General features: G+C 46.6%; 1 protein-coding gene across 1 annotated transcript in view; it reads left to right on the top strand.

The window, feature by feature from the left end:
• The window catches only part of PINX1 (PIN2 (TERF1) interacting telomerase inhibitor 1), a 94,993-nt gene that overhangs the window by 20,495 nt on the left and 46,980 nt on the right, over positions 1 to 27,518 (top strand). Inside the window, exons 5-6 of the mRNA XM_062212874.1 lie at positions 2,247 to 2,339; positions 9,777 to 9,853. Of these exons, the coding sequence (XP_062068858.1) occupies positions 2,247 to 2,339; positions 9,777 to 9,853 (170 nt within the window). The remainder of the gene's footprint in view (positions 1 to 2,246; positions 2,340 to 9,776; positions 9,854 to 27,518) is intronic.

Raw genomic sequence — 27,518 nt, 5'->3', positions numbered from 1 at the left:
GGGCCATCTGCTGCATTCCTAGGCAGGGAGCTAGATTGGAAGTGGAGAGTTTGGACTTGAACCAGTGCTTCTTTTTCTTTCTTTCTCTAAGATTTATTTTATTTATTTGAAAGACAGAATTACAGAGAGAGGTAGAGACAGAGAGAGAGAGAGAGATCTTCCAACTGCTGGTTCACTCCCCAGATGGCTGCAATGGCCGGAGCTATGCCAATCTGAAGGCAGGAGCCAGGAGCTTCTTCCGGGTCTCCCACGCAGGTGCAGGGGCCCAAGGACTTGGGCCATCTTCCACTGCCTTCCCAGGCCATAGCAGAGAGCTGGATTGGAAGAGGAGCAGCCGGGACTAGAACCGGCGCCCATATGGGATGCCGGTGCTTCAGGCCAGGGCTTTAACCCGCTGTGCCACAGCACTGGCCCCAAACCAGTGCTTCTATAGAGATGGAAGCATTGCAGGAGTTCGCTTAACCCACTACACCACACCAGTGGCCTCTGCGATGATATTTCAGCCTGTCTTACCTGTATTCACTGTTTTGAAAAAACTTTATGTTTTAAAATAATTATAGGCTGATTGAAAGTTGGAAAAATTGTATGGAGAGTCCTGAATAGCCTTAGCCCAGTGTCCCCAGGGATGGCATCTTACGCTACTCACAGCATGTCATAGCCGGGAAATCCGCAGTCGGAGTTACTGTTAATGAGACTGCAGAACTTACTCTGCTTTTGCATTTTTCAGCTTCATATCTAGCATGTGTGCAGTGTTTCTGCACAGTTTTATCACAGATTCCTCTCCCCACCACATCAGGATGCAGAACTGTCCCAGTACCACAGAAGAGCTGCCTCCTGCTGCCTCTTTGTATTTGCTCCTATATTCCACTCCTTTATCCCCCTGCACCCCACCCTACTTTGACCCCTTTCCCCTGGAGGCCAGCCATCTTTCTCTATCTAGTTTTATCATTTTGAGACTACTATAAATGGAACCATTCAGTATATACTCTTTGTTTATTGACCTTTTTATTTTATTTAATTTAAAAAAAGTTTGTATTTATTTGAAAGGCAGAGTGACAGACGGAAACAGAGACATATCATCTAGCCACTGGTTCAGTCCCCAGATGCCCACAGCAGCCAGGGCTGGGCTGGGCTGAAACCAAGAGCCATCATTCTCTGCCTCCCAGGTTCCTCAGCAGGAAACTGGATCAGAAGCGGAGGCGGAATGTGATCGCAGATACTCTGACGTGGGGTGCAAGTATCACAAGCGGTGGCTTAACCTGCTGTGCCACAAAAGCCGTCCCTAATTTTTTAATGTGAAAGGCAGAGAGAGAGCTCTTCTATCCACTGGCTCACAACCCAAATGCCTGCAATAGCCAACCCTGGGCCAGGCCAAGCCAAGAGCCCAGAACTCCATCAGGGTCTCCCACATGAGGGGCAGAGACCCAGGTACTTGAGCCATCCCCTGCCGTCTCCAGGATGTGCATTTCTGTGATGGGTTTGGAAGGAGAGCCAGGACTTGCAGTGGATACTCCAGCAAGGGGTGCAGGTGGCCCTAGAGGTTGCCTAGCCAATGTGTCCAACACCTGCCCTGGGTGGTCCTTTGAGTTATTTGAGAGGCACAGAGGGAAACAGCCAGCCTGAGAGGAGGCGCCCACCCACTGCTTCACTCTCCAGATGCCCACAGCAGCAGAGCTCAGTCCAGTCTCCCGCCTGGAGCCACCACCTGCTGCCTCCCAGGATGTGCACTAACAGGAAGCTGAAGTCAGGAGTGGAGCTAGGCCTTAAACCCAGGCACTGCACTGTGGGATGTGCGTGTCCTGAGCGGTACCTTAACCACTAGGCCAAACACTCACTGCTAGATTGACCTTTGTCCCTACGTTCAGTGCCCTGAGGTCCTTCTATGGTGGCATGCATCTGTAGCGTGGCCTCTTTATTGTGGGTTGGTGTTCCAGTGTAAGGATATATCAATTTGCTAAGCTGTTCTTCACCCATTGAAGGACCTTTGGGTTATTTCTAGCACTTTACTATTATGAGTAAGACTAGTGTGAATGTGTGAACACAAGTTTCTCCTCCTCAAAGATCTTACAGATTTCTAAGATAGTCTCTGCTAACCCATGGTATGCTGTTTAAGGAAAATATTTCTAATCACTTGGTTAAGGTTCAATAACAGATAGTGGGGCTCCTAAAAGTTTTATTTAGGTAAAACGATTTCCTGTATGAGAATGGCTTCCGTGGAGTTTAATGGAAGGCTTTCATTTTTCAAGATTCCTCGGACAACAAGGAAAAGAAATCTTTCAGCCTCGAGGAGAAGTCCAAAATCTCCAAAAACCGTGTTCATTACATGAAATTCACAAAAGGTAAGAGGAAGTGTTTCTGTATTTGTCGAAGCCTCTAGCTGTGGCCAGCAGTGACTTGTAGTTTTATGTCAAGATGGGGGTTATGGACGGTCCCTGCCGAGGGGCTTGACGGCAGTGCTGCAGTCTCGGCGTCGCTGGGGCCACGGGGGTCCTGTTGAAAGACAGACTGGGATCACGAGAGCGGACAGGAGCCAGATGGGTTTAGACTATGAAGAGTCTTCTGGCCAAGCTGAAAGTGGAAGTCCACCTGCTATTTAGAGGTGAAAAGAGGTTTTAAGAGGCCGTGTCAGAATTGTAATTTACTGCTCAACGTTTTTAGCCGCATTTTCTCAGGTTTCAGAGCTGAGTGTCGATGCTGAATAATTCCAATGTGCCAATTTAGGGAATTATACTCCATATTGGGATCACCAGTGTGGTAAATCGCACTCCCAAATTGAGCCTTGTGTTATTCCACGTAGTTTCTCCAGTTCTTGGAGTGTGAGCTCAGGCATTCTGTGGAGGGTGGCCGTTGAGAGCTGGGTGATGTCTTCCTCCATCACCACTCCCCATGCCCCTTTTCAAGTCCAGCAATCATTTGTGAGTGCAGTCTTCAGCCACTAGGTGACAGTCTTGTCCCAATAAGAAATAACTGAACTTGAACTACTCAGTTCCCCAGATGTTTTCCCAAACAGCATCATGAATTAAATGTGCATTCCAGCCACGAAATTCTATTTATTAAGAATTTATTAATTCTTAAGTATACTTAAGGTATAATAAGTCTGCTGGTGATTATGGTGTGATACCTGGTCACCATTTGATGGGTTCTCCCTAGGAGATTGGATATATGCTTCTACCTCAATATGCCAGGAAAACCACATCTCCTTGCTTTAGCCTTGCCAGCATGCCTGGGGAGTCCTTAACCCCTGAAAACGGGCTTCCTAGCAGTAGGAGCTAGAAGCCCCACTACTGTAAGCTGTTGGTGGTGTTTCTCACCTGGGGCCAAGGTCCCAAAAGGTAGGACTGAGTTTGGTGTAAGTGAGAAACCACTGTGGAGCTGAGTGGGTTTGGGGGCTGAATAGCTTAGGGGTTGTGTACAAGGAGAGACTGGTGTGTTCTGGGTTTCTCTTCTGTGCCATTCCTTTGTTTTTCTCTCAGGCATGAAGTGTCTATTGTTAGCTTGTGTGACTTCTGACCAGGGCTTCTCTCTGCCCTACACCTGCCACAGAACACAGTCTTTGTAGGCCCCTCCCTCAGTCCTTTGGAGGAGACGATAACCGGTCACTTCCTGCCCAGAGATCACTTCATATATAGCCCCTTAAAATATCCCGTCTGTTTTCAGTAGACCCTATGGGAAAAAGGAGAAACACGGCACAAGGGTGCCCCTCCATGGTGCATTCCTGCACGTACAGCGGCCTGGGATGCTTGCATGGCATGGCAGTCTTTTAAGCTTTCACTTTTGCCAGTAGAATCTTCTGATTTTCCTCTCGTACCTGACTACATGCATGATTTCACCTGAAGCATTTGCTGAAGCTCGGCTAAACCTCTGTAATCTGCTCTAATCTGCTGGATGCCGGGAGGAGCTGCCTTCTATTTCTGGTTAAGCCACTCCCTCGCTGGGTGACCCTGGCAGGCCGTCTGGTGCACGGTGCTTTCATGTTCTCTGGTAACATGGGGATTGCCTGCGCGCGGAGAAGGTGGTGCTGGCGCGCAAAGGAGCAGTAGTGTGAGAGGAATGTGAGCAGAGCACCCAGCACGCTGGGGAGGGGAGGGGCCGGACATGCAGGCAGTGAGGAAAGCAGCTGCTTAGCGGCTGTCTTCGGGGTCCACCGAGAAGTCACTAGAAGCAGTGTTTCGTCTCAGAGCCAGGTGTTGTCCTTGGCTGTGACCGCCTCTTTTCTCTAGCTTTGGGCCGTCTCGGATCACAGGAAGGCTGGGTGCTGCCGCTCCCCCTGTCGGACAAGTCACCGAGCCATTTCCCCCGCTTGCAGACTCAGTTTCCTCTCAGGAGCCAGGGAACGTTTGTGAGTCACTGCAGTTCCAAACGCGGTTGTGTTGTATATTATCAGACTCTTTTTATGGAACTTTTGCTTTTTCAGCATTGGGCATAATAAGGCTGTTAGCTATGGGCATGCTCATAGTGAAAGTAACAAATTCAGTTAATTGGTGAGGATGATTCCAGTTCTAACTCTGCGTATGGTCCAGGAAGCTAAAGTATAGGATGATGGCATTCTATATTGCCTAGTGAAAAGTGAAGATAAAAGTTTCCTTTAGAGGGCCGGCGCCGCGGCTCACTAGGCTAATCCTCCACCTTGCGGCGCCGGCACACCGGGTTCTAGTCCCGGTCGGGGCACCGATCCTGTCCTGGTTGCCCCTCTTCCAGGCCAGCTCTCTGCTGTGGCCAGGGAGTGCAGTGGAGGATGGCCCAAGTGCTTGGGCCCTGCACCCCATGGGAGACCAGGATAAGCACCTGGCTCCTGCCATCGGATCAGCGCGGTGCGCCGGCTGCAGCGCGCTACTGCGGCGGCCATTGGAGGGTGAACCAACGGCAAAAGGAAGACCTTTCTCTCTGTCTCTCTCTCACTATCCACTCTGCCTGTCAAAAAAAAAAAAAAAAAAAGTTTCCTTTAGGGCCGGTGCCGCAGCTCACTAGGCTAATCCTCTACCTGTGGTGCTGGCACCTCAAGTTCTAGTCCCAGCTGGGGTGCCGGATTCTGTCCCGGTTGCTCCTCTTCCAGTCCAGCTCTCTACTGTGGCCCGGGAGTGCAGTGGAGGATGGCCCAAGTGCTTGGGCCCTGCACCCGCATGGGAGACCAGGAGGAGCGTGCCGGCCGTATCGGCCATTTGGAAGGAAGATCTTTCTCTCTGTCTCTCTCTCTTTCACTGTCTAACTCTGCCTGTCCATAAAAAATTTAAAAAGTTTCCTTTAGTAGGATGACAGTAGCAATGGAGGGTGGGTCTTGTGGTGTAGCAGGCTACGCCGCCAACGCCTGTACCTCTGAGCGCTCGGGTTTGAGTCCTGCCCCTGCTCGGATCCAGCCTCCTGCTAAGGCATGCCCTCAAAGGCAGCAATGATGGCTCAGGTTCTGAGGCCCCTGCCACCCACATGGAAAACCTGGATGGAGTGCCTGGTTCCTGGCTTTGGAGCATTCTTGTGAGCTTTTGGGGAGTGGATGGAAGATACCTCTCTGTCTCTCTGTATTCTGCCTTTCAAATAAACAAAATCAATTAAAAATATATTTAAAACAAAGATGGTAGTAACAAAGAGTAATGTAAAATTTGCTACTGCCTAAATGCCAGCCACATCATTTTACCTCTGACACATAAGTATTCCTTTTCTGGCCTCCAATTCCCAATTTTGATGTGAAGTAATTTATGACTGAACGTTACTTCCATCCGTATTTGTTTTAAAAGTCTTAAACTCCAGCATGATTTCTTGTCATCTGAAAAGCGTTTGATGAGACCATGTTCCCCGGAGAGGAAAGTGTTGACTCACATGAAGCCCTTTCTGCAGGCTTGTAGCTCTGCCCTCACCCTTCATTGCGCGCTGGCGCCTGAAAAGCTGCATGAACTGTTAGGTGTGCAGCTTCATCATGGAGGGTGATGCAGACCCCTTATTCCTGGGACACGTGTGACGGTCCGGGTGCTGCTGCAGCCAGGAGCCTGCCCCCACGGGGCTCTATTCTGACCGTGGACTTTAAAATATAAAGTAGCCCAGCTCAGGCGTTTTACAAATCCACACTGTTGTCTTACTGATCGGTAGGGTCGCCCTGGTCTCACCCTGCACTCCGAGTCTTCCAGGTTGCCTGGGTGTCCATCGTTCCCTTTTTGCCTTTCCCTTTTGCCCAAGGCTTGTTATCAGTCCCATAGGCTGCATTTTTTAAAAAACAAAACAAAACAAAACAAAATGGTATAACATTGTATTTATCCTTTTTGATTGAAAAATGAACATGAATTTCTTGTATAACTGAAGCTATCTACAGAAACCTTAGGTGTTTTGTATTTTAAGAGACATATTTATAAAACCAACATTTTCTTGTCCTGGCTACTTTAGTCTGAGAAGATAAACCCTGCATTTCCTTGATTTTTTTTTTTTTTTTTTTTTGACTCTCAGTTTTAATATGGTTCTTTCCTTAGTGCTTGTTGACATATTGCTTTTGCCCTTACACTGAGTAAGGGCTTGTGTCTGCCTGGTACCGTCACGTTTCCCATGTGGACTAGCAGCACAGGTGCCCCCTGGTTTGCTGTGCGGACACTCTGTCCAGCACAAGCCACAGCTGCTCTCTGCGCATCCTTGCAGGGACTTGGTCACGGCAGTTTGGCTATCAGAAGTCTTGACATACGGCCCGGCTGAAAACCAGTAAACAGAGAGGAGCTAAGTCCAAGCAGATCGCATATACCGTCTATTCTGTTCAGATGTTTTTATTATCATTTTCTCTTAAGACCCAAGGTTATTAACATCACTTGCTTAGATTTTACCAGAATTCAGAACTGAGACTGACAAGCTTTTGACACTCAGGTTTAATATGTATGCTTTGTTCAGAACTGGCCATAATTTTATAATGGTTATAAGCATTCAGCCAGGACCAGGAATGGATAACTCTCAAAATCACTTCCATCCTCGTGTTTCTGTCCACTTTCAGTTCCTTTCCCATGGATCTGACTCTTATTTCTTTTCTGTTTTCTTGTTTTCCAGATCAAATCCAGAGCAAGGCCTGTAACAATCCGGCTTTCTACATTTACTTAATGAACTTTGCTAAAGGATAAACATTTCTGATACAAGAACCATCACCAAAACTGTAGAAACTTTTGTACCTTCATTGGTCCAGCTCACTGGCTCTCCCAGCTGGGCAGTTTTCTCTTTGGTTCTTAGATTTGCTGTTAATCCCTGTGAGTTCAGATTTTGATATCCTGAATTGGGATCTTGCACGTCCCCTCCCTCAGTCCCTCCTGTATACCTGATCCTTTCAGTTGAATTGCTGGAAGAGAGATCTTAATTTGCGTTTTCCTATTTATAGGGCGGTGTGCATGCATTTTGGCCTCTGCACACTTGGCAGTTCGGTACAGCTCTTTTCTGAAACAGAAACTGTCTCCCTGGCTGGGCTTTGCCACGCTGCTGGAGGGGCTGAGACCGGAGTTCTGCACCCACTGGGAGCTCGTCAGCCTCGCCCCACTGCCTCCACGTCTCCTAGCCTCTTCTGTGGTTCATTTTCTGTTATTTATTTATTTTTTAAATATTTATTTATTTATCTGTAAAGCAAAGTTAGAGAGAATCTTCATCTGCTGGTTCACTCCCCAAATGGCCACAACAGCCAGAGCTGGGCCAATCAGGAGCCAGGAGATTCTTCTGGGACTCCTATGGAGTTGCAGGTGCCCAAGCACTTGGACCATCCTCTGTTGCTTTTCCAGGCTCATTAGCAGGGAGCTGGATAGGAAGTGGAGCAGCTGGGACTCGAACCGGTACCCATATGGGATGCCGGCATCGTAGTTGGCGACTCTGCCCACAGCGCCACAGCGCCGGCCCCCTGTGGTTCCCTTTCTGAGCTCTGATCTGTGATACGCTTCATTCTGCTCTCACCTAGCTTCTCTCTGGGGCCTCTCTCTGCCAGGTCTGTTTCCTGGTACCTTACAACCCAAAGCACTGAGTTTGTTAGAGGCACAGCACACCCGCTCCTCTGACAGGGACAGGTCGCACTGACTGCACCACTTAACCTGTGCTGCTGCCGCCTATGGAACTGGTTTTGCGTTCATTTGAAGGGTGTTTTGTTTTTCGATTTCATGGAGTCACTGAGCAGTGTCATATTTGAATGCCCTAGTAATCGTCAGTGAACTAGAACCTTCTGGGTCATGTCATTTCTTTGCCAAGTCATTTTGCTACAGGAAACCAAGAGGATGGATGAGTCCCTGTCAGTGGAACTCCAACTCAAAACACAGATTCCTGTGTCTGTCCCAGGGCCTCAAGGCTTTACGCGGAGTGGCTACACTTTAAAATGCATTTATCATGAAATTGAAAATGAGAATAGATTTGATTGACTGCTCATAGGATGTTGATGGGTAAAAGTGGACATCCCAAAGAAATGATTTTTTTTTTTTTTTACAGGCAGAGTTAGACAGTGAGAGAGATAGAGAGAAAGGTCTTCCTTTTCCGTTGGTTCACTCCCCAAATGGCCTCTATGGCTGGTGCGCTGTGCCGATCTGAAGCCAGGAGCCAGGTGCTGCCTCCTGGTCTCCCATGCGGGTGCAGGGCCCAAGCACTTGGGCCATCCTCCACTGCCCTCCCGGGCCACAGCAGAGAGCTAGATCGGAAGAGGAGCAGCCAGGACAGAACCGGCGCCCCAACTGGGACTAGAACCTGGGGTGCTGGCGCCGCAGGTGGAGGATTAGCCTAGTGAGCCGCGGTGCCAGCCAAAGAAATGAATTTTACTTTTTTTTTTTTTTTTTAGTTTTTGACAGGCAGAGTGGACAGTGAGAGAGAGAGACAGAGAGAAAGGTCTTCCTTTTTGCCATTGGTTCACCCTCCACTGGCCGCCGCGGCTGGCGCGCTGCGGCCGGCGCACCGCTGATCCGATGGCAGGAGCCAGGTGCTTCTCCTGGTCTCCCATGGGGTGCAGGGCCCAAGGACTCCCAGGCCATCCTCCACTGCACTCCCTGGCCACAGCAGAGAGCTGGCCTGGAAGAGGGGCAACCGGGATAGAATCCAGTGCCCTGATCGGGACTAGAACCTGGTGTGCCGGCGCCGCAAGGCGGAGGATTAGCCTGTTAAGCCACGGCGCCGGCCAAGAAATGAATTTTAAATTCGTTGGTTTAGGTTTTGGAATGAGAATCAGAGATCCTTTGGGTACTGCTTTCACCAGAGCCATTTCTTCTGCTTCCTCATGTAACCTTTTCTTTAAAGCTGACATAGCCAGAAAGGTAAAGGACATTTTAAAAAGAAAAATCTGAAGCCATTTTTATTTCATTTGTTCTTTTAACATTTTCGTGAATTCAGTCAATCGTTGAGCTCTCGAGTGTCACATGTGGCATGTTCCCACTTGCATGGGCAGAGTTTGAAGCTGTGCACCTGGCATTGACTGCTATTCTACATCTCATAATCCTAAGGAAGCAGCCGTGTCTCTGTGAAGTGAAGGGGGAGCCGGAGACCCAGAAGTTCACCCTGAAGGCACACGAGTAGGGAGGCAACTTTGGAATTTGGTTCTCCTGTGGTCTGTATGCTCTAGGTCGTTTCTGCAGCTGCGAAGACAGTGGCAGGAGCTCTGGGTCTGTGTCTGTGGTTGTTAAATGCAGTTAACCCTTACCAGTGCAGGAGTTATAATCGGTAGAAGAGGGAGCAGCACGGTCAGTAGTTACAAGGTAGTGCAGTTCTGCCGTGAAACCGTGTCCTGGGAGGAGCTGGATACGCTGTGGTTGTGCTCCGGCTGCAGAAACGGTGCTCTGACTGAGAAGCGCTGCGTTGTTTTCTAGGGAAAGATCTATCATCTCGGAGCAAAACGGACCTTGACTGCATTTTTGGAAAAAGACAGAGTAAGAAGACTCTGGAGGTATGACGCCGCATGTAGCTGATATGTTCTGTTTTAATACTGACTGATTTTCCACCGTGTGTAAGACTGTATCTGTTACTGAAGTTACTCCCCTGACCCCGCCTGCACACGCGAAGGTAGCCATTTTCAGAGGTTTCATATGAAAGCTGAATGTGACCCTCTTAATGATAGCTAGTCGTAAGGAACCTACAAAAGGGGGCTGTGTGTCACCTGCCGTGTGTGTGTGTGTGTGTGTGTGTTTCTGGTGTGAGGACTAGATTAGACTCAGGAAGGAGCACCTACCGCTGATATAGTGAGAGGAGAACATGTGTCTGCCGTCACCAAGAGGGAGGTCGAGTGCAGGGCTTCTGTGTTTTGCTCAGACCGCCTCACTGAACTTGAATGTGGGCCCAGGACGAAGACTGTCTTGGGCGTTCTCTGGTTCTGGTCTCGCCCATCCTAAAAGCATTGGAGACACTGCTAGGTCAGCATTGAGAGTTTGGAAGGGGGTTAGCTAGAGTGTTTCCTCTATTGTACAATACTGTTTGTTTCAAACTAAAAGAATGGTGCTACTAAACCATCCCCACACAGGATGAACCCCTAATTCATAATTCATGTTGTTAAATTGGGCATTAATATAGCATTGAATTTTTCTGTCACTTCCAAGCATGAAAAATAGCCCTAAACGTAGTTGGACGTCAAAACAGTAGAATTTTTGAAATATGGATTCCTGGCGCTAGTGGGATCAGATATTTAAAATTGGTATTGTCAAAGAAAATCTCAACTGCGTGGTTGCTACGGCTGTTACATAGCTAATTGGAGTATTGTACTTTTGCTCCTGTTTAGGTTCCTAACCAAGGCTCTTGGTGACTGTAGAACAGAAAGGATCTGTTTCATTTATTTCTAGCACATTCCCAAACTGACACAAATCTCTCTTCTTCAGGGGGGTAGATAGTATTTGTCACTTAATACTATTTTTTTAAAAGATTTATTTTATTTATTTGAAAGAGTTACAGAGAGAGGTAGAGAAAGAGAGAGAGGTCTTCCATCAGATGGTTCACTCCCCACATGACCACAACAGCTGGAGCTGCGCTGATCAGAAGCCAGGAGCCAGGAGCTTCTTCTGGGTCTCCCACACGAGTGCAGGGGCCCAAGGTGGGCCATTTTCTACTGCTTTCGCAGGCCATAGCACAGAGCTGGATCGGAAGAGGAGCAGCCAGGACTAGAACCAGCGCCCATATGGAATGTCGGTACCTAGGCTAGGCATTAACCCGCTGCGCCACAGTGCCATCCCCCACTTAATACTATTTTTAGAGACTCAGGAATTACCAGTGATGAGAAATTTGGTTTGGTGATTCCTTTGCAGGCTGGGACTAAAGTCTTAGATCCTTGATCCCTTTCCTGTCCTGTTCCATCAGCAGCGTGAGAGGCCTGGCTTCAGTGGGTCCCAGGGACCTTCTGGGGGTGGTGGCTGTGCAGTCTATGCAGGGTCACCAGAGAGGCAGGGGTCCTTAGCGGGAGTGCCCCTGCCTCATCACACAGAGCTTCGTTCCCAAGCGGCTGTGGGAAAGAGCTGCGGTCCTCAGGCCCCCGCCCTGTGTGCTCTCCGTGTGACCAGCCCCCTGAGCGCTTCACCTGGGGCTCTGAGCCTCCTCCTCTGAGTCCTCTCCTTGGCCTCTTTAGCAATGTCAGTGTTCTCCAGAAGAGGCTGCCTGGCAGTTGCTTCCCCTCTTGTGCTCTGCCACCTGTCCTCTGCCTGACAGCCCTGCCACGTGACGCCTGTCCCTGTCCCCACAGCCCCGCAGTCCCACCACCCCGGCTGCTGTGCCATCCTTGCCTTCTCGATCCTCTCTCTCCCCACTACCGCCCCCTGCCGCCCTCAACCCTGGTCTTCTGCAACTCCCTCGTAGACATCTGACATTGGAACAGACCAGGAAAGGCAATCATAAAAGAATTTCTGTGCTAAGTGCAGAGCGCTTTTTGTTGTGGGGCGCTAGCGGTTTCCTCTCCACTGTTGGGCTGGCTTTTGTCTGCAGCCCTCTGGATGTTGGGTATGCTCTTTGGGGCGGGCTCCCTGGCTTGTGGTAGTGAGATGTGCGCCCGAGCGAGATGTGCACCTGTGGTTGAGGAGCGCCAGTCCTGGGAGATGTCTCTTCATTCAGCTGTCACAGGACACTGTGTCGGTGCAGGGTTTCTGTCCAGTCACATCCTAAAACACTCTTTCTAGCCTAGTGCTTCCTCTGGGTGATGCCTTTAGATGCTAACTTTTGGGGACATGGCTTTCTAGCAGGTGCTGGCTCTCAACAGAGGCTGCCTTGACTTGTCTAAGGAGCTAGTGCCAGCAGCCCACCCCAGACCAACTAAATCCAAAACTTGGGTTAGGGTCTAGGTATCAGGAAAAAAAAAAAAAGAAGAAGAAGACAGGAAATTGTTTTTACTTATAAGAGAAAAGCTTTCCCAGCTGATGGTGGTGGTCTCTGCTGTGAGTGAGGAGTTAGGTGGAGAAGGTGGGGCGAGCTCTCTACATCCTGGTGCCAGGGGCTCTGGCTTGTGTGGCAGGACATTGCTGAGGACAGGGTTTCCCTTGCAAGTCACCTGGGAGCCTGCTGGGCTGCAGCTTTCCGTTCTAAGACCCGGGCAGGCCGAATCTGCATTCCTGAGGAGGTCCCAGGCGGTGCCGCTGCTCCGGGCACCGCACTGGGGAGGGGTCCCCTGCAGTTCCTTCCCTTACACGTTTACCTGCATAATACTGAAAACAGAAGCTTTGGAGGTTCAATCACATGTAAGAAAACAAATGAAAACTGTCGCTGTAAACAGATTTCCAAGTTTACCTGACGTACGTGTGGGTTTTCATTCATTAAATTGAGTTACACCTATACCATTCCTGAATAAGCTATTGCTAAGAAACTGCGGTGTCAGTTACAACAGCCCCCATAGCCAAGGGCAAGAGGGCTTGGGTCAGATGTGTTTGAAAATACCACCTCCTTTGCTGCCTGTTCTCAGTTGGAAGGAATGCCACTCTATTTCCCTCCTTGTCCCCCTAGCAACACTGACCCAAATTTCTGTTGGGCACTGCAAAGGCCTGGCGCTGCTGGAGGTCAGATCCCCAAAGAGTGCCAGAAAGGGTGGTAGTGCTGGGTGTTAAGACGGAGATGTTCCCTGGAGGGGAAGACACTGTCTCCGATCTGTCTTCAGCACTTGCAGTTCTAGAACCTTGGCAGTAGCTACATTCCTTTGTCTCATCCTGCGCCAAGCTTGCTGATTTTAATTTCTCCAGTTCCCAGTTATCATAGAAGTTACAGCTTGTCAAGCATCTGTGTGCCAAGCACTGCTATATGCTTATATTATTTCATTTAATCCTGGTACCAATTCTGAGGAGGCCCCAGGACCACCTCCTCAGCAGTGAGGAAGCTGACACTCAGCGAGCAATGGTACAGATCTCCAAAGTGGCGCTTGCAGGCTTCAAATGCAGATCCCTCCAACTCCAAAGTCAGCATTCTCCCCTTATGCCACACTACTGCCAAGGATAACAAATTTTTTTTAAAATATTTACTTATTTATTTGCAAGTCAGAGTTACACAGAGAGAAGAGAGGCAGAGAGAGAGGGAGGTCTTCCATCTGCTGGTTCACTCCCCAGATGGCCGTAATGGCCGGAGCTGCACCGATCCAAAGCCAGGAGCCAGGAGCTTCTTCCGGGTCTCCTACATGGGTGCAGGGGCCCAAGGACTTGGGCCATCCTCTACTGCCTTCCAAGGCCATAGCAGAGAGCTGGATTGAAAGAGGAGCAGCTGGGACTAGAACCAGCGCCCACATGGGATGCCGACGCTTCTGGCCAGGGCGTTAACCCGCTGCGCCACAGCGCCGGCTCCACGATTTTTTTTTTTTTTTTTTGCATTAAAAAAATTACATTTGGGCAAGCTGCTCCACTTCTGATCCAGCTCCCTGCTAATGCACCTGAATATGGCCCAAGTGTTTGGGCCCCTGCACCCACGTGGAAGACCCAGAAGAAGCTCCTGTCTCCTGACTTCGGGTCGGTGCAACTTCAGCCGTTGCGGTCATCTGGGGAGTGAACCAACAGATAGAAGATTCTTTCTCTCTCCCTCTCTTTCTTCCTCCCCCACCCCTGTAACTCAGCCTTTCAAGTAAATAATAAATGAATCTTTTTTTAAAGAGAAAAAAAAACTGCATTTAACTGACTTAGTTATATATTAGCAACTTTCTTTGCACTTTTGTCAAACATGCAGCTAGTTCATACCGTATCGTGACTTCTTAGGAAAATGACCGACTCTCATGTTTTGTGGGAAGATTATGGTTTAAATTTTAAAATGTCACTACTTTGCCTTTAGTCAGAGGTGCGCTGTTCTGGGTTTGGAAGCACGTAACTGGATGCCTGGGCCAGACTGGGGACCATGGTGCCTGCCTGTAGAAGCTGCAGGCTGAACCAGAACCAGCCAGCTTGGGCCTCTACAGTGCAGGTGCTGTGCCATGCTCTGGGTATACTCAGACCCAGAAAACATCCGCAGCTCCTGATGAATGGTTATGAGGGCTTCTTTCTTTAAAGAAAATTTTGAAATAATTCTAGATTCACAAGAAATTACAGAGATAGTGCAGAGGGGTTCTGTGCACTCTTCACCCATCTGCCCTCCATGGTCACAACTTGTGTAACCAGAGCACCAGATGCCATCAGACAATTGGCACTGGTCCAGTCTGTGTGAATAGCTCTGTGCCTCTGTATCACATTTGTGGATTCTGGAACTGCTCTCTCAGATAAGATACTGAATTATTCCATCACCACCAAGATCTCGCTCATGCCACCCCCAGTTAGAGTCACACACCCCTCCAGCATCATCCCTAACCCGCAGCAAGCGCTGCTGCCAGTGCTGCTTGGAAACAGAATAGCGTGTGGGTGGCCACATGGACTCTGGCAGGCTGATGCTGGCTCTGCTCCGAGCAGCCCAGGCTGCAGTTGCCATGCTCTGCTCCCTGTGCTCATCCACTCTAGATTTGACATCTCCAAAATCTCCTAGCTTAAGGTAGAAATCAGATTGCTTGGTGTTTTTCAAATCCAACTCTATCAAGTCATTTACCTTAGTGATTTCAGAAGAATTTATATAAACTCAAAGCGGCATCTTCATGTGACATGGTTGTTGTCTGAAACCTGTTGGAGCACTCAGGCTGTGTTCATTGGAGTGAGGCTGAGGACTTGCTTTAAGTCACATATGGAACTTCTGTGAGGGCGTGTGTGTGCATGTGCATTGACATATAAAGTCCAGTGTTCACTGGATTGTCGAGAGAGTCCTTTAAAATACAGGAATGTGCTAAAAAAGTCTCTCCTGTCAAAAAAAATTACTAAAATATGACCTTTCTTTGTCAGCATAGTATGAGCTTTTGTATTATATAGAATAAACTGTGGCCAGTGCCACGGCTCACTAGGCTAATCTTCTGCCTGCGCCACCGGCACCCGGGTTCTAGTCCCTGTCAGGATGCCGAATTCTGTCCCAGTTGCTCCTCTTCCAGTCCAGCTCTCTGCTGTGGCCCAGGAAGGCAGTGGAGGATGGCCTGGGAGTCCTTGGGCCCTGCACCCGCATGGGAGACCAGGAAGAAGCACCTGCCTCCTGGCTTCGGCTCGGCACAGCACGCCGGTCGTAGCAGCCATTTAGGGGGTGGACCCACGGAAAGAAGACCTGTCTCTCTGTCTCTCTCTCTCACTGTCTAACTCTGTCTGTCAAAAATAAATAAATAAATAAAAATAAAGTGTTCCAGGCAAAGAATCTGGTCTCATAATCATTTTGAAGAAAAATATGGAAATAAAAAGAAAGTTACATTAAAACCACAACAATGCAAGTTAAACCCAAGGGTCAGGGCACATTTATGAAGGTTAAATCTTTCTCCTCTCTCTGGCTGTTGTATATATAGTGAAGGTAGACTTTTCCATTGTCACACACACTGGACAGTGAGCAACATAGAGAGGACTTGTGTTTTCTCACTCCTCGATCCGAAGCCAGGAGCTTCTTCTGGGTCTCCCACATGGGTGCAGGGGCCCAAGGACTTGAGCCATCTTCTACTGCTGTTCCAGGCCATAGCAGAGAGCTGGATCAGAAGTAGAGCAGCCAGGTCTTGAACCGGCGCCCATATGGGTACCGTCACTGCAGATGGCAGCTGTACCTGGTACCACAGTGCTGGCCCCAGATATTGAACTAAATTTTTACTCATCTTAATAATTGTGGTTTATATGGCTTCTGGGTTGATCATTGAAATTTTTTTTATTAATAAATATCTCTTCTCTGACAGTGGGAAGAACTCATAAATCTACCTTCCATACCAAGCACAATCTACTGATGTCTATAACAAGGTTCTTGACAAAAGACTATTACATGAACGTTTGCTTACACCATTTTGTTTTTAAAATCTAATCTGATTTGCTAGAAATCGGCATTCAGACTTTGCATTTCATGCTAGTGTGGTTCTTCCTAGCTTTTGGCTGATTTCCTTTGCTGTAGAAGTTAGAGCATTCCTGTCACTTCCTCAAGCTGTAGAAACTGTTGAGAGGCAGTTCCCCTCGCTGAATCTGGCTGTTCGCAAGTACTTGCTTAAACAATGAAAGATCATTGCAGACTGCCAATTACTCAGAAAACTTGTAGTAAACTATCAGTGTGGGAATGGCTGGTCGCATATGTCTGATTTTCTAGTTCTTCCTTTCCCCACGATCTTTGTATTATATTAATTAGAAGACAATTAATGGAGTGGCATACACTTAAATTGGAGCTGTGTGCATTTTCTACAGAGACAAAGAAATGATCGAATATATTGAATTGAAATTACGAGGGCCCCTCGAGACCTGCAGCAAGTACTTGTACTAGCCAGTGCCTACCAAGAGTTGTGCCCATGAGTGAGTGTGTGTGTGTGTGTTTTCTCACTTCATTTGCAAGTTGAAGTTGGAGACCTGAAAAACAAATTCCATTAGTTCCTATCTAGTTGCACTTCCTGATACTCCTATTTTTTTTCCCTCTCTCATTTTTTCCCTCCCCCACCTTCCCAGTTTCCTTCCTCTATCCAGCTGGTTTCCTGAGGCAGCCTTATCACTAGAGAAAATACTCGCAAACCATAGCGAGGATTGAGACTGTATTACCAGCCTTCTCACTTTGTTTCTCTAAACAACATACTTCTGGCATGGGCTCCTGGCAAAACCCTTGCCAGTTCCTTCACCTCCACGACCTAATGGAGTAGGAAGCCTTGTGAGTATTTCTTATACTCTCCCAAATACCCAGCTGAGGGTCACTGTTCTTGAATGCTTCTGGGGGCTTTTGCCTTTTGAACCACAGTGTGGCTTCTTTGCAGTCTGTTTTCCTTTCTCATCTACTCATGAATCCCACGTTTTGCTGATTATCCAATCTGAAAACTGCTTCCAAGTAGACCCTTCTTTTGTTTGGTTGAATTCAGAGGGTGTTTTGGATCATTCTGTCTCCTGGTTGAATTCAGTGCCTTAAGAGCTTTATTGGAAAGATCACTGAAAAAAGAGTTCTGAAAAAAGAGTTCTTTATAAAATGTTTTAAATTCATCTTTACTTGAAATTTCCTTGAGTTAAAGACTGTTTCTCTTTTCATTCTGAATTGTCACGCTAAGAATCTGTACTCATGATTTAGGTTGAGTTTCCTAAGTGGTTTACAGTGGCTGGATCTCACTATTCCTGCAACTGCCGTCATCCTGTCCCCAGTCTTCGTGGCCCTGGTCTGGGCACCAGCATTCCAGAGTGGAGGGCTTTCCCAGCGTCGTTATTCCTAAAGTGATCATCTAATGAAGGCTCTTTTAGTTAGAGGTAATTTAAACTAAGCCTAAAACCAAGCCAACTAATACTATTGAGTTCTAAAATTTATTTTTTCCAGCAACAATGACTTCAGTAATTCTTGTCATTGCTTTGACCATTGGTTATAGAATTAAGATTCAAAATAATCACTGTAAGATGGGACAGTGGCCAAAAATTTATTGTAAAAATTTATTTGAAAGGCAGAGTTTTACACACACACACACACACATATACATACAAAGAGAGAGAGAGCTTCTATCTACTGGTTCACTCCCTCAGATAGCCACAACAGCCAGGGCTGGGCCAGGCCAAAGCCAGGAGCCAGGAGCTTCATATCGGTCTCTGATGTGGGTGGCAGGGCCCCAAGCGCTTGGGCCATTAGTAGGGAGCTGGATCAGAAGTGCAGTAATCGGGACACAAACCAGCACCCATATGGGATGCCAGTGTTACAGGTGGCTGCTTTACCCATTATGCCACAACACTGGCCCCTGGCCAAAAATTTTTAAGGTATAATTTTCTAAAGGCATATAAAGTCTCATTTAATCATAGAAAGATCTAATTTGGCAGCAATTAGGTAAAAATTAAGTTAGGGCATATAGTTTAATCACAAATTTAACCCTAGCCACAATATGTAGCATAGCACCTGTCTTGGATACAGGCAGGGGCCTGGTTAGAAGGGCTGTTCCTCTATCCTGAAAGCAGTAGACTTTTTGCTTGTGTTCTGCACTGGTGACTTTCTGAATGGTTGTATTCAGGCCTGGATACCTTTTCTAAGGAACGCATTCAGAGTCTGGCATTTAGGGACAAAGGTATCAGGACACTATGCTATACACAGAAGAGATGAAAGAATTAGTCTGTGTTTAGCAGATGAGCAAATGGGAAGAGGAAGAACTAGTACTGACAGATGAAATTTGTAGAAAGATGCCTAGTCAGAAAAAGGAATCAGTGAAGGCTGGCCAATTGTAAGATGGATGTCGTGATTGGCTTACTGTAGGAATTCCTGTACTGGGTAAGAATCTGATCTGCCTCTGCACCCCTCCAAGTCTAACCTTCTCTGCTCTGGAGTAAAGAGAACATACATAATCATCCTATTTGAAGAGGTGCTGGTATGTTCTAGCCTTAAAGTTTCACATTTTCCTAGACTACAAAGGAAGAACATTACTTGTGTTCTTTTTCGTGATTCTCATGTACTTGGCAATTTTGGTTTTAACTGTTTGTTCTTTATCTAAGATATGAATATAAAAGGTCTTTGATGTGTTCAAATAAGAAGTCAAATAATCTTGCAGCATGCTAGCAAGCCATCTATCTTAACAGGTTCAAGATTTAAAGAGTTGTGGCATAGTGGGTTAACCCACTGCCTGCAACACTGGCATCCCATAAGGGTGTCAGTTCATGTCCCAGCTGCTCCACTTCCATTCTAGCAACCTGCTAATGGACCTCAGAAAGCATTAGATGATGGCCCAAGTTCTTGGAACCCTGCACCCATATAGGAGACCTAGAAGAAGCTCCTGGCTCCTGCGTTCAGCTTGGCTTAACCCTAGCTTTTTCAGTCATTTGGGGAGTGAACCAGTGGATGGAAGACTCTCTCTCTCTCTGCCTTTCAAATAGATTAATAAATAAATAAATCTTTTTTAAAAAACAGAAATAAAGGAATTGTTAGAAATATTGTCAAGATGAAGTTATCTTTCTTGGATGTTCCTGTTTATCCATAAGCTTTTTTTAAAAATATATATAAATAAGAGTATTGAATTCTATGTTCTTGTCCTTGCTTCTATTTTTTTTGAAGATAACTCCGATAATACCCCTTTCTACCTTTGCCATTTCCTCATCAACAGGTAGAGTTCAGTTCCTTTCCCCTCATCTCTCCAGTGACTTTATTTTTTTTAACATTTATTTATTTGAAAGGCAGAGTTACAGAGAGAGAGAAAAAGATCTTCCATCTGCTGGTTCACTCCCCAAATGGTTGCAGCAGCTAGAACTGGACCAGTCCAAAGCCAAGAGCTTATTCTAGGTCTCCCATGTGGGTACAGGGGCCCAAGCACTGGTGCCATCCTCATCTGCTTTCCCAGTCTCATTAGCAGGGAGCTGGATCAGAAGTGGAGCAGCTGGGACACAAACTGGTGCCTGTGTGGGATGCCAGCATTGCAGGCAGTGGCTTTACCTGCTAGGCCACAGCGTTGGCCCCAAGCCTATATAATCTAACAGTAGGGATACTGTGGGACTTCTGAGACCTTGTTAGCTAGGACACTTGGTGTTGAAGTTTTCATTTGAGCAGGCCGGCTGCCCTGAGTCCCCAAGCTGTGATTACCGCCTGTGGAGAGACCATAGTCACTGAGTTAGGCAGCTACCCCAAGACTGCAGGGAAAGAGAGAAGTGCCTAGCTGGCCTCCTGCTCTACCAGCTCTGAGTACCTTTGGGCAGCAACCACGTGAAAGAGGGCCTGAGCCAGAAACTGCCCTGCCAAGCCCTTCCTTGCATTGCTGAGCCACAGAAGTAGGTAAGATGGTGAAACAATGACTGTTTTAAGTTTCAGAGTGGTTTATCATGTAGATAACAGAATGGCTCTCTAAGAATTTATCATGCTATGATTTTGTGACCCAAGATTGATGATGAACTTTGTGGAACCATCTTAACCAGTAAAGAAATTGAGTCATATAATGAAATGTTCTGTTGTGGTTTCTTCTAAAGGGAGACTAAAATGTAGTGAATTCTAGTGTTGTGAATAGGCCCTTTGAAGTTTGATAAGCCTGCATTTGAGCCCATGGGTAGTGTGAAGACTATGATTCCTGGTAAGTTACTTACCCTTTCTGAGCCTTGGCTTCATTCATAACATGGGGATAATAAAATATCTAGCAAAGACTTAAATGATAAGCCATATAAAGCTCATAGCAAACTGCCTGTCACATAGTGAGTGCCCAGTGCATCTTAGTTACTGCTGCTAAGATCATGTCATCATTATTGTTATCTTTAGCACACTCAAACCATAAGATGACAGAGTCAGACATTTGGCCTAGTGGTCAGGGTACTGGTTAGGACACCCACAGCCGTATCAGAGTGTCTGCGTTTGAGTCCCAGCTCTGCTCCAGATTCTAGCTCTCTGCTCATGCACGTTGGAGAGGCAACAGGTGTTAGCTCAAGCAGTGGGGTCCCTGACACCCATATAGGAGACCCACATTGAGTTCCAAGTTCCTGTCTTCACCCTGGCCCAGCCCTGGCTGCTGTGGGCAATTGGGGAGTGAGTGAACCATCTGATGGGAGCTCTATCTTTCTGTCTCTGGTGAATAGTAACTTCCACTAAACATAATGTAGAAATGAGAAAATTTTATCCATGTGCACACAGTTGCTTCCTGAACAGTATTTAATGTAAACACACTGACTCAAGTCTTCCCCTTGAAGTCCTCTAGCAAAGTAGATTGTGGTTGCCGTTATAGTGGTTATAGAGGGCTTCCTAACATTGACATTTTGTTTTTAATTCATGTTTAAGTTAAGTTACAATGGAGGCAATAATCCTCTTCCTAATATGATGTCCTCTTCAATTGTGGGTAGAAGTATAGATATTTGTTTAGAGTATAAACTTCATTGCTTTAAAAGAAATGAAGAAACCTGAGATAGAAGCTCTGTCAGCAGAATTTACTGTGTATCCCTGGAGGTGATGGCACTGAATTTAATAAAATTTTCAAAATGAATTGGATGCTAACCCTATCCTCAAAAATTTAACAGTATTTTAATGCTTTAGGATTTGTTTGTTTATATAAAGATTAAAGGATTACAAAGACAGAAAGGCCTTTGGGGGCACCTAGTTTATGCCACTGTTCCCAGCAGGATTGTTTCTGTCAGTCATTCTGAAAATTAGTCTAACTCCATAAATCCTAGGAAGGGAAAACATTTTTAGTGTGCTTTCCAGAAAATAGAATATGGGACCGGCATTGTGCTGCAGCCTGTTAGTCTGCAGTCTGTGACGCTGGCATCCCACATGAGAGCTGATTCAGGTCCCTGCTAATGCACCTGGGAAACCAGTGGAAGATGGTCCAAGTGCTTGGGCCCCTGCTACCACGTGGGAAGCTCAGATGGAGTTCCAGGCTCCTGGCTTTGGCATGATCCAGCTTTAGCCATTATGGCCATTTAGGGAGTAAACCAGAAGATGAAAGATCACTTACTCTATCTCTTCATTTCTCTGTAACTCTCGTATTTCAAATAAATCTTTAAAAAAAAAAAGTGGGAAGGAAAGGGAGAAATAAAGAATGTTTTCCTTTAAAGAGGGATATGGAAATACAAATTATCCAAAGTGGTCAGAAAATTTACCTTCTGGAGGCATTACCTAGTGGAATCAAATGCCGTCTGAGAATTTAGAGGCAGTTCATGTTTTTGGCCCCAGAAAACCATTGTCCTTCCCTTTCCTTCCATTGAACTCTATCTGGGCAGCACTGCATCTTTGGGACAAGAAACTAAGACAAAATAGTATATGGTTGGCCGGTGCTGCATCTCACTAGGCTAATCTTCCGCCTGTGATGCCGGCACCCCGGGTTCTAGTCCCAGTTGGGGCGCCGGATTCTGTCCCGGTTGCTCCTCTTCCAGTCCAGCTCTCTGCTGTGGCCCGGGAAGGCAGTGGAGGATGGCCCAAGTGCTTGGGCCCTGCACTCGTATGGGAGGTCAGGGGAAGCACCTGACTCCTGGCTTCGGATCGGCGCAGTGCGCCGGCCGTAACAGCCATTTGGGGGGGTGAACCAACGGAATGAAGACCTTTCTCTCTGTCTCTCTCACTATCTAACTCTGCCTGTCCAAAAAAAAAAAAAAAAAAAAATTGGTATATGGTTTACCAAGGATATTGAGTTCAAACCAAGGCGACTCTTTGTACTTGGTACTTTTTACTTCTATTAATTCCCTTAAAGCCAGGCATAAAAGATTCTCTCTTATGAATTAAATATGTTTCATTTTCCTTCTCTTCCCCAAGAAGCAGAATTTGTTGGTGCCTACGTAGTAACCGAAGAGCAAAGGGAACCTCCAAGGCTCTAATGTTTTCACCACTCTGTAGGCTAATTGATCTGTGCCAGTTGTTACTCTGATGGCCTGAGAGACAAAGACAATAGGGCTTGGTCTCCTTCAAAGACTTCATGGTCCTCTGCCAGAGGAGGTAGATGTATAAACATCTTGAACATGATAAATAAAGTCTCTACTGGAGTCTAATAAAATCTTTTTTATGCTATATTTTCCCCACATCAATTTGATTTTTTGAAAATGTAATTGAGATCATGGGACTAATTTGCCCAAAGTTCCTTATCACACCCAGAGTAAAAGTCAAAGCCTTACAGTGGCCCAACCCAACAAGATCCCAACCCAACATACACGGTTTCCTCATCCATTCCTTGCCAACTCTGCTGCTGTCACTCTGCCTCTTGCTGCTAATGCTCCTGCCTCAAGTTCTTGTTTGGGATTCGTGTGTTGTCCATCCAGAGAATTCTTGCTTTTCAGACTTAACTCCTTTGTCAGTTCTTGAGTTTTGTAAGGTTCCTTGGCCTGTGCTGCCATATTGTCGAAAGCATACTTCAACATCTGAATTCAACAACAACTCTACGAGAACCCACTTTGCCAGGCACGGGGCTGGATGCTAAGAAGCACAAGCCTTGCGGAAGGCAGACAGCAAACAAGTACACCGGTGTGTCAGATGCTGATGACTGCCATGGAGAAAAATAAGGCAAGAGAGGGTTTACAAGAGTTGGGAGTTTTGTTGTGTGCTTTTGCAGTTGTAAATAGGATATGCCACGCAAGGCCACCAGAGATAACGTTTAAAAATATGAGGAGGTAAGAGGTGAGCCACTCCACACAGAGGAATCACCAAGAACTTGAGCAGGGTCTGGGCATGTAAACTTGTGTATGTGTAATAAGAAACCGGACTTGGAGGCGTTAGGAGGCAAAGGAAACAGTGATGTTTTCTGTCTGGAGGCTTCCAAGAGTCATAAGATTATACAGCAGTGAAAATGGTGATGATAAGGAAGAAGAGTACTCAGGAGGGTTATGGTCCCATCAGACTCTGACTGCCACTCTGTCATCTTTGGAGGCATTTTGTGTGCTTACATGTGGCATTGCACAGCACGGACTTGCCACTTGGACCCATCTTGTTGAGTGTCTGAACACATTTCAGGTGTGTTTCTTCTCCTCTAGATATGTGAGTGTTCACATCTATCCTTCTCTGGTGTTGGAACTGCTGCTTGGGTGCCTGTCAGAAGCCTAGACAGCTTGTAGCCCAGTGGGGAGCTGTCGACGGCAGTGACTTGGGGGTGTGCGTAGTGCTTGAGTTGGGTTCGTGATTGGCCTCGTCTAATTCAGAGTGCAGGTGGAATCATTCCTGTGAGTAAGAAGCATTACAAGGCTGGATTTTCTATTGAGCACAGCTTTTGATAAAAGGAAGAAGAGGTGGATATTGACTTTTTGGTGCCTGTTCTATCAGTGGTCTGTTAATCAACAGAGGATAAATTATTGCTCTTCAGAAACAGGAGAGGGTACCCTTGGCTTGAAGGCATGTGTACCTTTCTTTTATTTGTTTTTCCTCTTTATTGGTAGGGGATCTTTCCTCTAGCTATTTGTTCCTTGGGGGTTTTGTTAAGGACTGAAGGGAAACTGAAGGCAGCTCTTTTGATTTATCTTCTCGCCTTTCCTTTTGGTCACTCCACAGGGCTAAAATAGCCGAGTTGGCTTTAATATGTCGCCATTAGAGACCAAACATTAGCTGAAATAAACCATCATGCCTCACAATGAAAAATGTCCCCTGATTGGCTAATTAATCAGTCAAAGGGGAATGACATGACTCTCGGCTTGAGGGACTCTGCTAGAGAGAAACAGGGTGTTGATAAATGGTTTTCGAACAAATTCATATATCAAGGAAACTTAGTCATTTTTTTAACTACAGTTTGTGTGACTGCAGTTTTTTTCCACTAACTTTTTCTGCTGCTCTTGCTGTTTAGGCGGCGTTTTGTGTTGTTGATAGAAAAATAGAGGATTTCAGATAGGAGAAAATAAATGCTTTCTGCTATTTGATGTCTCTTATACCAGTGATGCTCACTGTCTCGGTGTTCAGCAGGTGATAATCAGGTAGTTTTCCCCAATATAACTTGTGAAAGGATATTCTGGCATCCATCAAAGTTAAGATCAGATTCTAGTCCACATTGCCTGAGTTTAAATCCTAGATCCAGCAGTTGCTGGCAGTGAGCTACTGGGCAGTTACTTAACTTCTCTGTGCTTTCCTCATCTTCAGAATGAGGATAGTAAGAGTATCACCTAGTAGGATTGCTGTGGGCTTTAACGAGATTGCCCATAAACCATTTGAAGCAGTGAGTGACACTTAGGGAGGACTCATTAAATGCTCATTATTATTTTTTAATCAAAGTGATATATGGGGGCCGGTGCTGTGGCACAGTGTAGATTAAAGCCCCAACCTGCAATGCCTGCATCCAATATGGGCGCTGGTTCGAGTCTTGACTGTTCTGCTTCCAATCTAGCTCCCTGCTGATGTACCTGAGAAAGCAGTGCAGGATGGCGCAAGTCCTTGGTCCCCTGCACCCGTGTGGGAGACCCAAAAGAAGCTCCTGGTCCCTGGCTTTGAATCAGCTCAGCTCTGGTTGTTGCGGCTATTTGGGGAGTGAACCAGCAGATGGAAGACCTCTCTCTGTCGCTATTTCTCCCTGTAACTCTGTCTTTCAAATAAATAAAATCTTAAAAAAAAAAAAAAAAAGTGTGATATGCACACATAGATATAAGATGCAGTTAGGTGCACCCAGCAGTTTATAATGAAAAGCAGCATTCGTCAGTCACACTCCTTGCTGCCTCACTGCTTAAGCCTGCCCTTTAATTCTTTGGCACCTTTAATTCTTTTAATTCTTGTAATTCTTTTAAGCAGTGAAACACCTGTGTGGTGTTTGTCTTCATATTTTAAAATAATACCATACATGGACATTTCTGATGTATTCATTTTTAACATCTAGACTTAGGTTTTGGTAGGTTTGGCTGTGTATGTATTCTTGCCTGCTAAGCCAAATAGGATACTGGGATGCCTTTTCTTTTCTTTTCTTTCTTTTTTTTTTTTTTTAAGATTTATTTATTTATTAGAAAATCAGAGTTACAGAGAGAGAATCTTGGAGAGACAGAGAGAGAGAGAGGTCTTCCATCCGCTGGTTCACTCCCCAGTTGGCCGCAACGGCTGGAGCTGCGCCGATCCGAAGCCAGGAGCCAGGAGCTTCTTCCAGGTCTCCCATGTGGGTGCAGGGGCCCAAGGACTCAGGCCATCTTCTACTGCTTTTCCCAGGCCATAGCAGAGAGCTGGATCAGAAGTGAAGCAGCCGGGCCTCAAACCGGCACCCACATGGGATGCTGGCATTACAGGCAGCAGCCTTACCCGCTATGCCACAGCGCCGGCCGTGACTTTTCTATTTATGATTCCGGGTTGTTTTCTGTGTATCCATATGAATTTCCCCATTCCCTCTATGATCCCCTTACTACTTCCAGAGGGTCAGACATATCCAAGAAGCTGTCGGCTGCATTTGGTTTCCCCCGGGGACTCCCTCCCAGGGCCTCCTCGTGCTCACTCTGAATGGCTTGTGGGGTCGCCCGGGACTCTGCCCTCTACCCTGCTCCTCTTAGCTCCTCTGGCTGAAAAGCCCGGGTCTGCTCACGTATCTCCCAGTAGTTGTTAGAAAGGTGCAGGTCTGAAAGTTCCATCCTGCTGTCATGTGGATTGAATGTGGAGTTCCGGGTTGGAAATCCTTTCTTGGGCATGTTGAAGGTTTTGCTCTGGTGTCTTGTGTTCAGCCCTGTACACAGACCTGTTTCCTTTGTCCAGGATGTTGTAGAATCTGGTCCTGGGATCTGAAGCCTGGTAGGAATATGATTTGGCTATTTGTTTTTATTCCTCAGATAGGCCTTTCAGTATGAAGATTCATATTCTTGCATCAATTTTGGAAAATTACTTTATGTTCTACCCCACTCCCACCCCCCAGTTTTCTCTGGAAGGCGTTAGTTGTATGGACATCTTGGATTATTCCCAGATTTTTCTTTCGTCTCTGATTTTTTTCTTATCTTTGTTCTACTTTGAGGAATATTTTCTTGATTATTTTGCAAGCTTCCAATTAAAAATGTATTCTTTACTGTACTTCTCATTTGATTTTTCTATTGTATTTGCTTGTTTTTGAAGAGCTTCCTGTTCTTGTTTCATGGTTATAACTGTGTCCCTTGTCTCTAAATGCGTTGTGTTGTGAACTCGCCTGTGCTTCTGTCCTTGGCCTCTGAATGCCTCTTTGCTTTTGGTTGTGGTTTGTTTCTGGTGCAGAAGGATCCCCCCACAGACTCTGGTGGTCCTTTGCTGTCTGCTGTAATTTAAGGGCCAACTCATGAAAAGCAGGTTGGGTGCTCTGTGTGCATATGCACTTCTCAGCTGGGTGAGCTTTGCCATAGGGTGATCGAATCGGGGCAGTTGGCTTTTCCTTGGCAAGGGGCACCCTCCCTCCACCTTGTCGGAGTTTGATGGTCTTTGATCGCTGGTGTCCAGCTTTTCTGGAAAAGCACTCGTTGCCTGGAGGAAGGTGGATCTCGGATCGGGTGGTTGGGGGTGGCGGGAGGCCAGCTCTTGCCTCCTTCCCACTGCAGTTTGGGTCCTGCCAGGAGAGGGTGTGAGGGTGGTTTTTCCTGAGATTACACATACCTTCTGTCACCTCACACATTTTGATTTCAGAGGAAAAACGACTGTTGTTCCCCGTCCTGTAAATTGGATATGGCCTAATGCCCAGAGTATTCAATAGCGTTAACTAAAGGAGAGGAGGTGAGAAACTCAAAAAGAAAACCTTTTCAAATCCAAAGGAAACTTACTTAAAATTTAGCAACCTTTTTCCCATCTAT

Source organism: Lepus europaeus, chromosome 16, assembly GCF_033115175.1.
Source record: "Lepus europaeus isolate LE1 chromosome 16, mLepTim1.pri, whole genome shotgun sequence".
Taxonomy (NCBI): Eukaryota; Metazoa; Chordata; class Mammalia; order Lagomorpha; family Leporidae; genus Lepus; species Lepus europaeus.
Note: the sequence above shows the minus strand (reverse complement) of the source record. Positions and strands in the feature narration are given on the sequence as shown.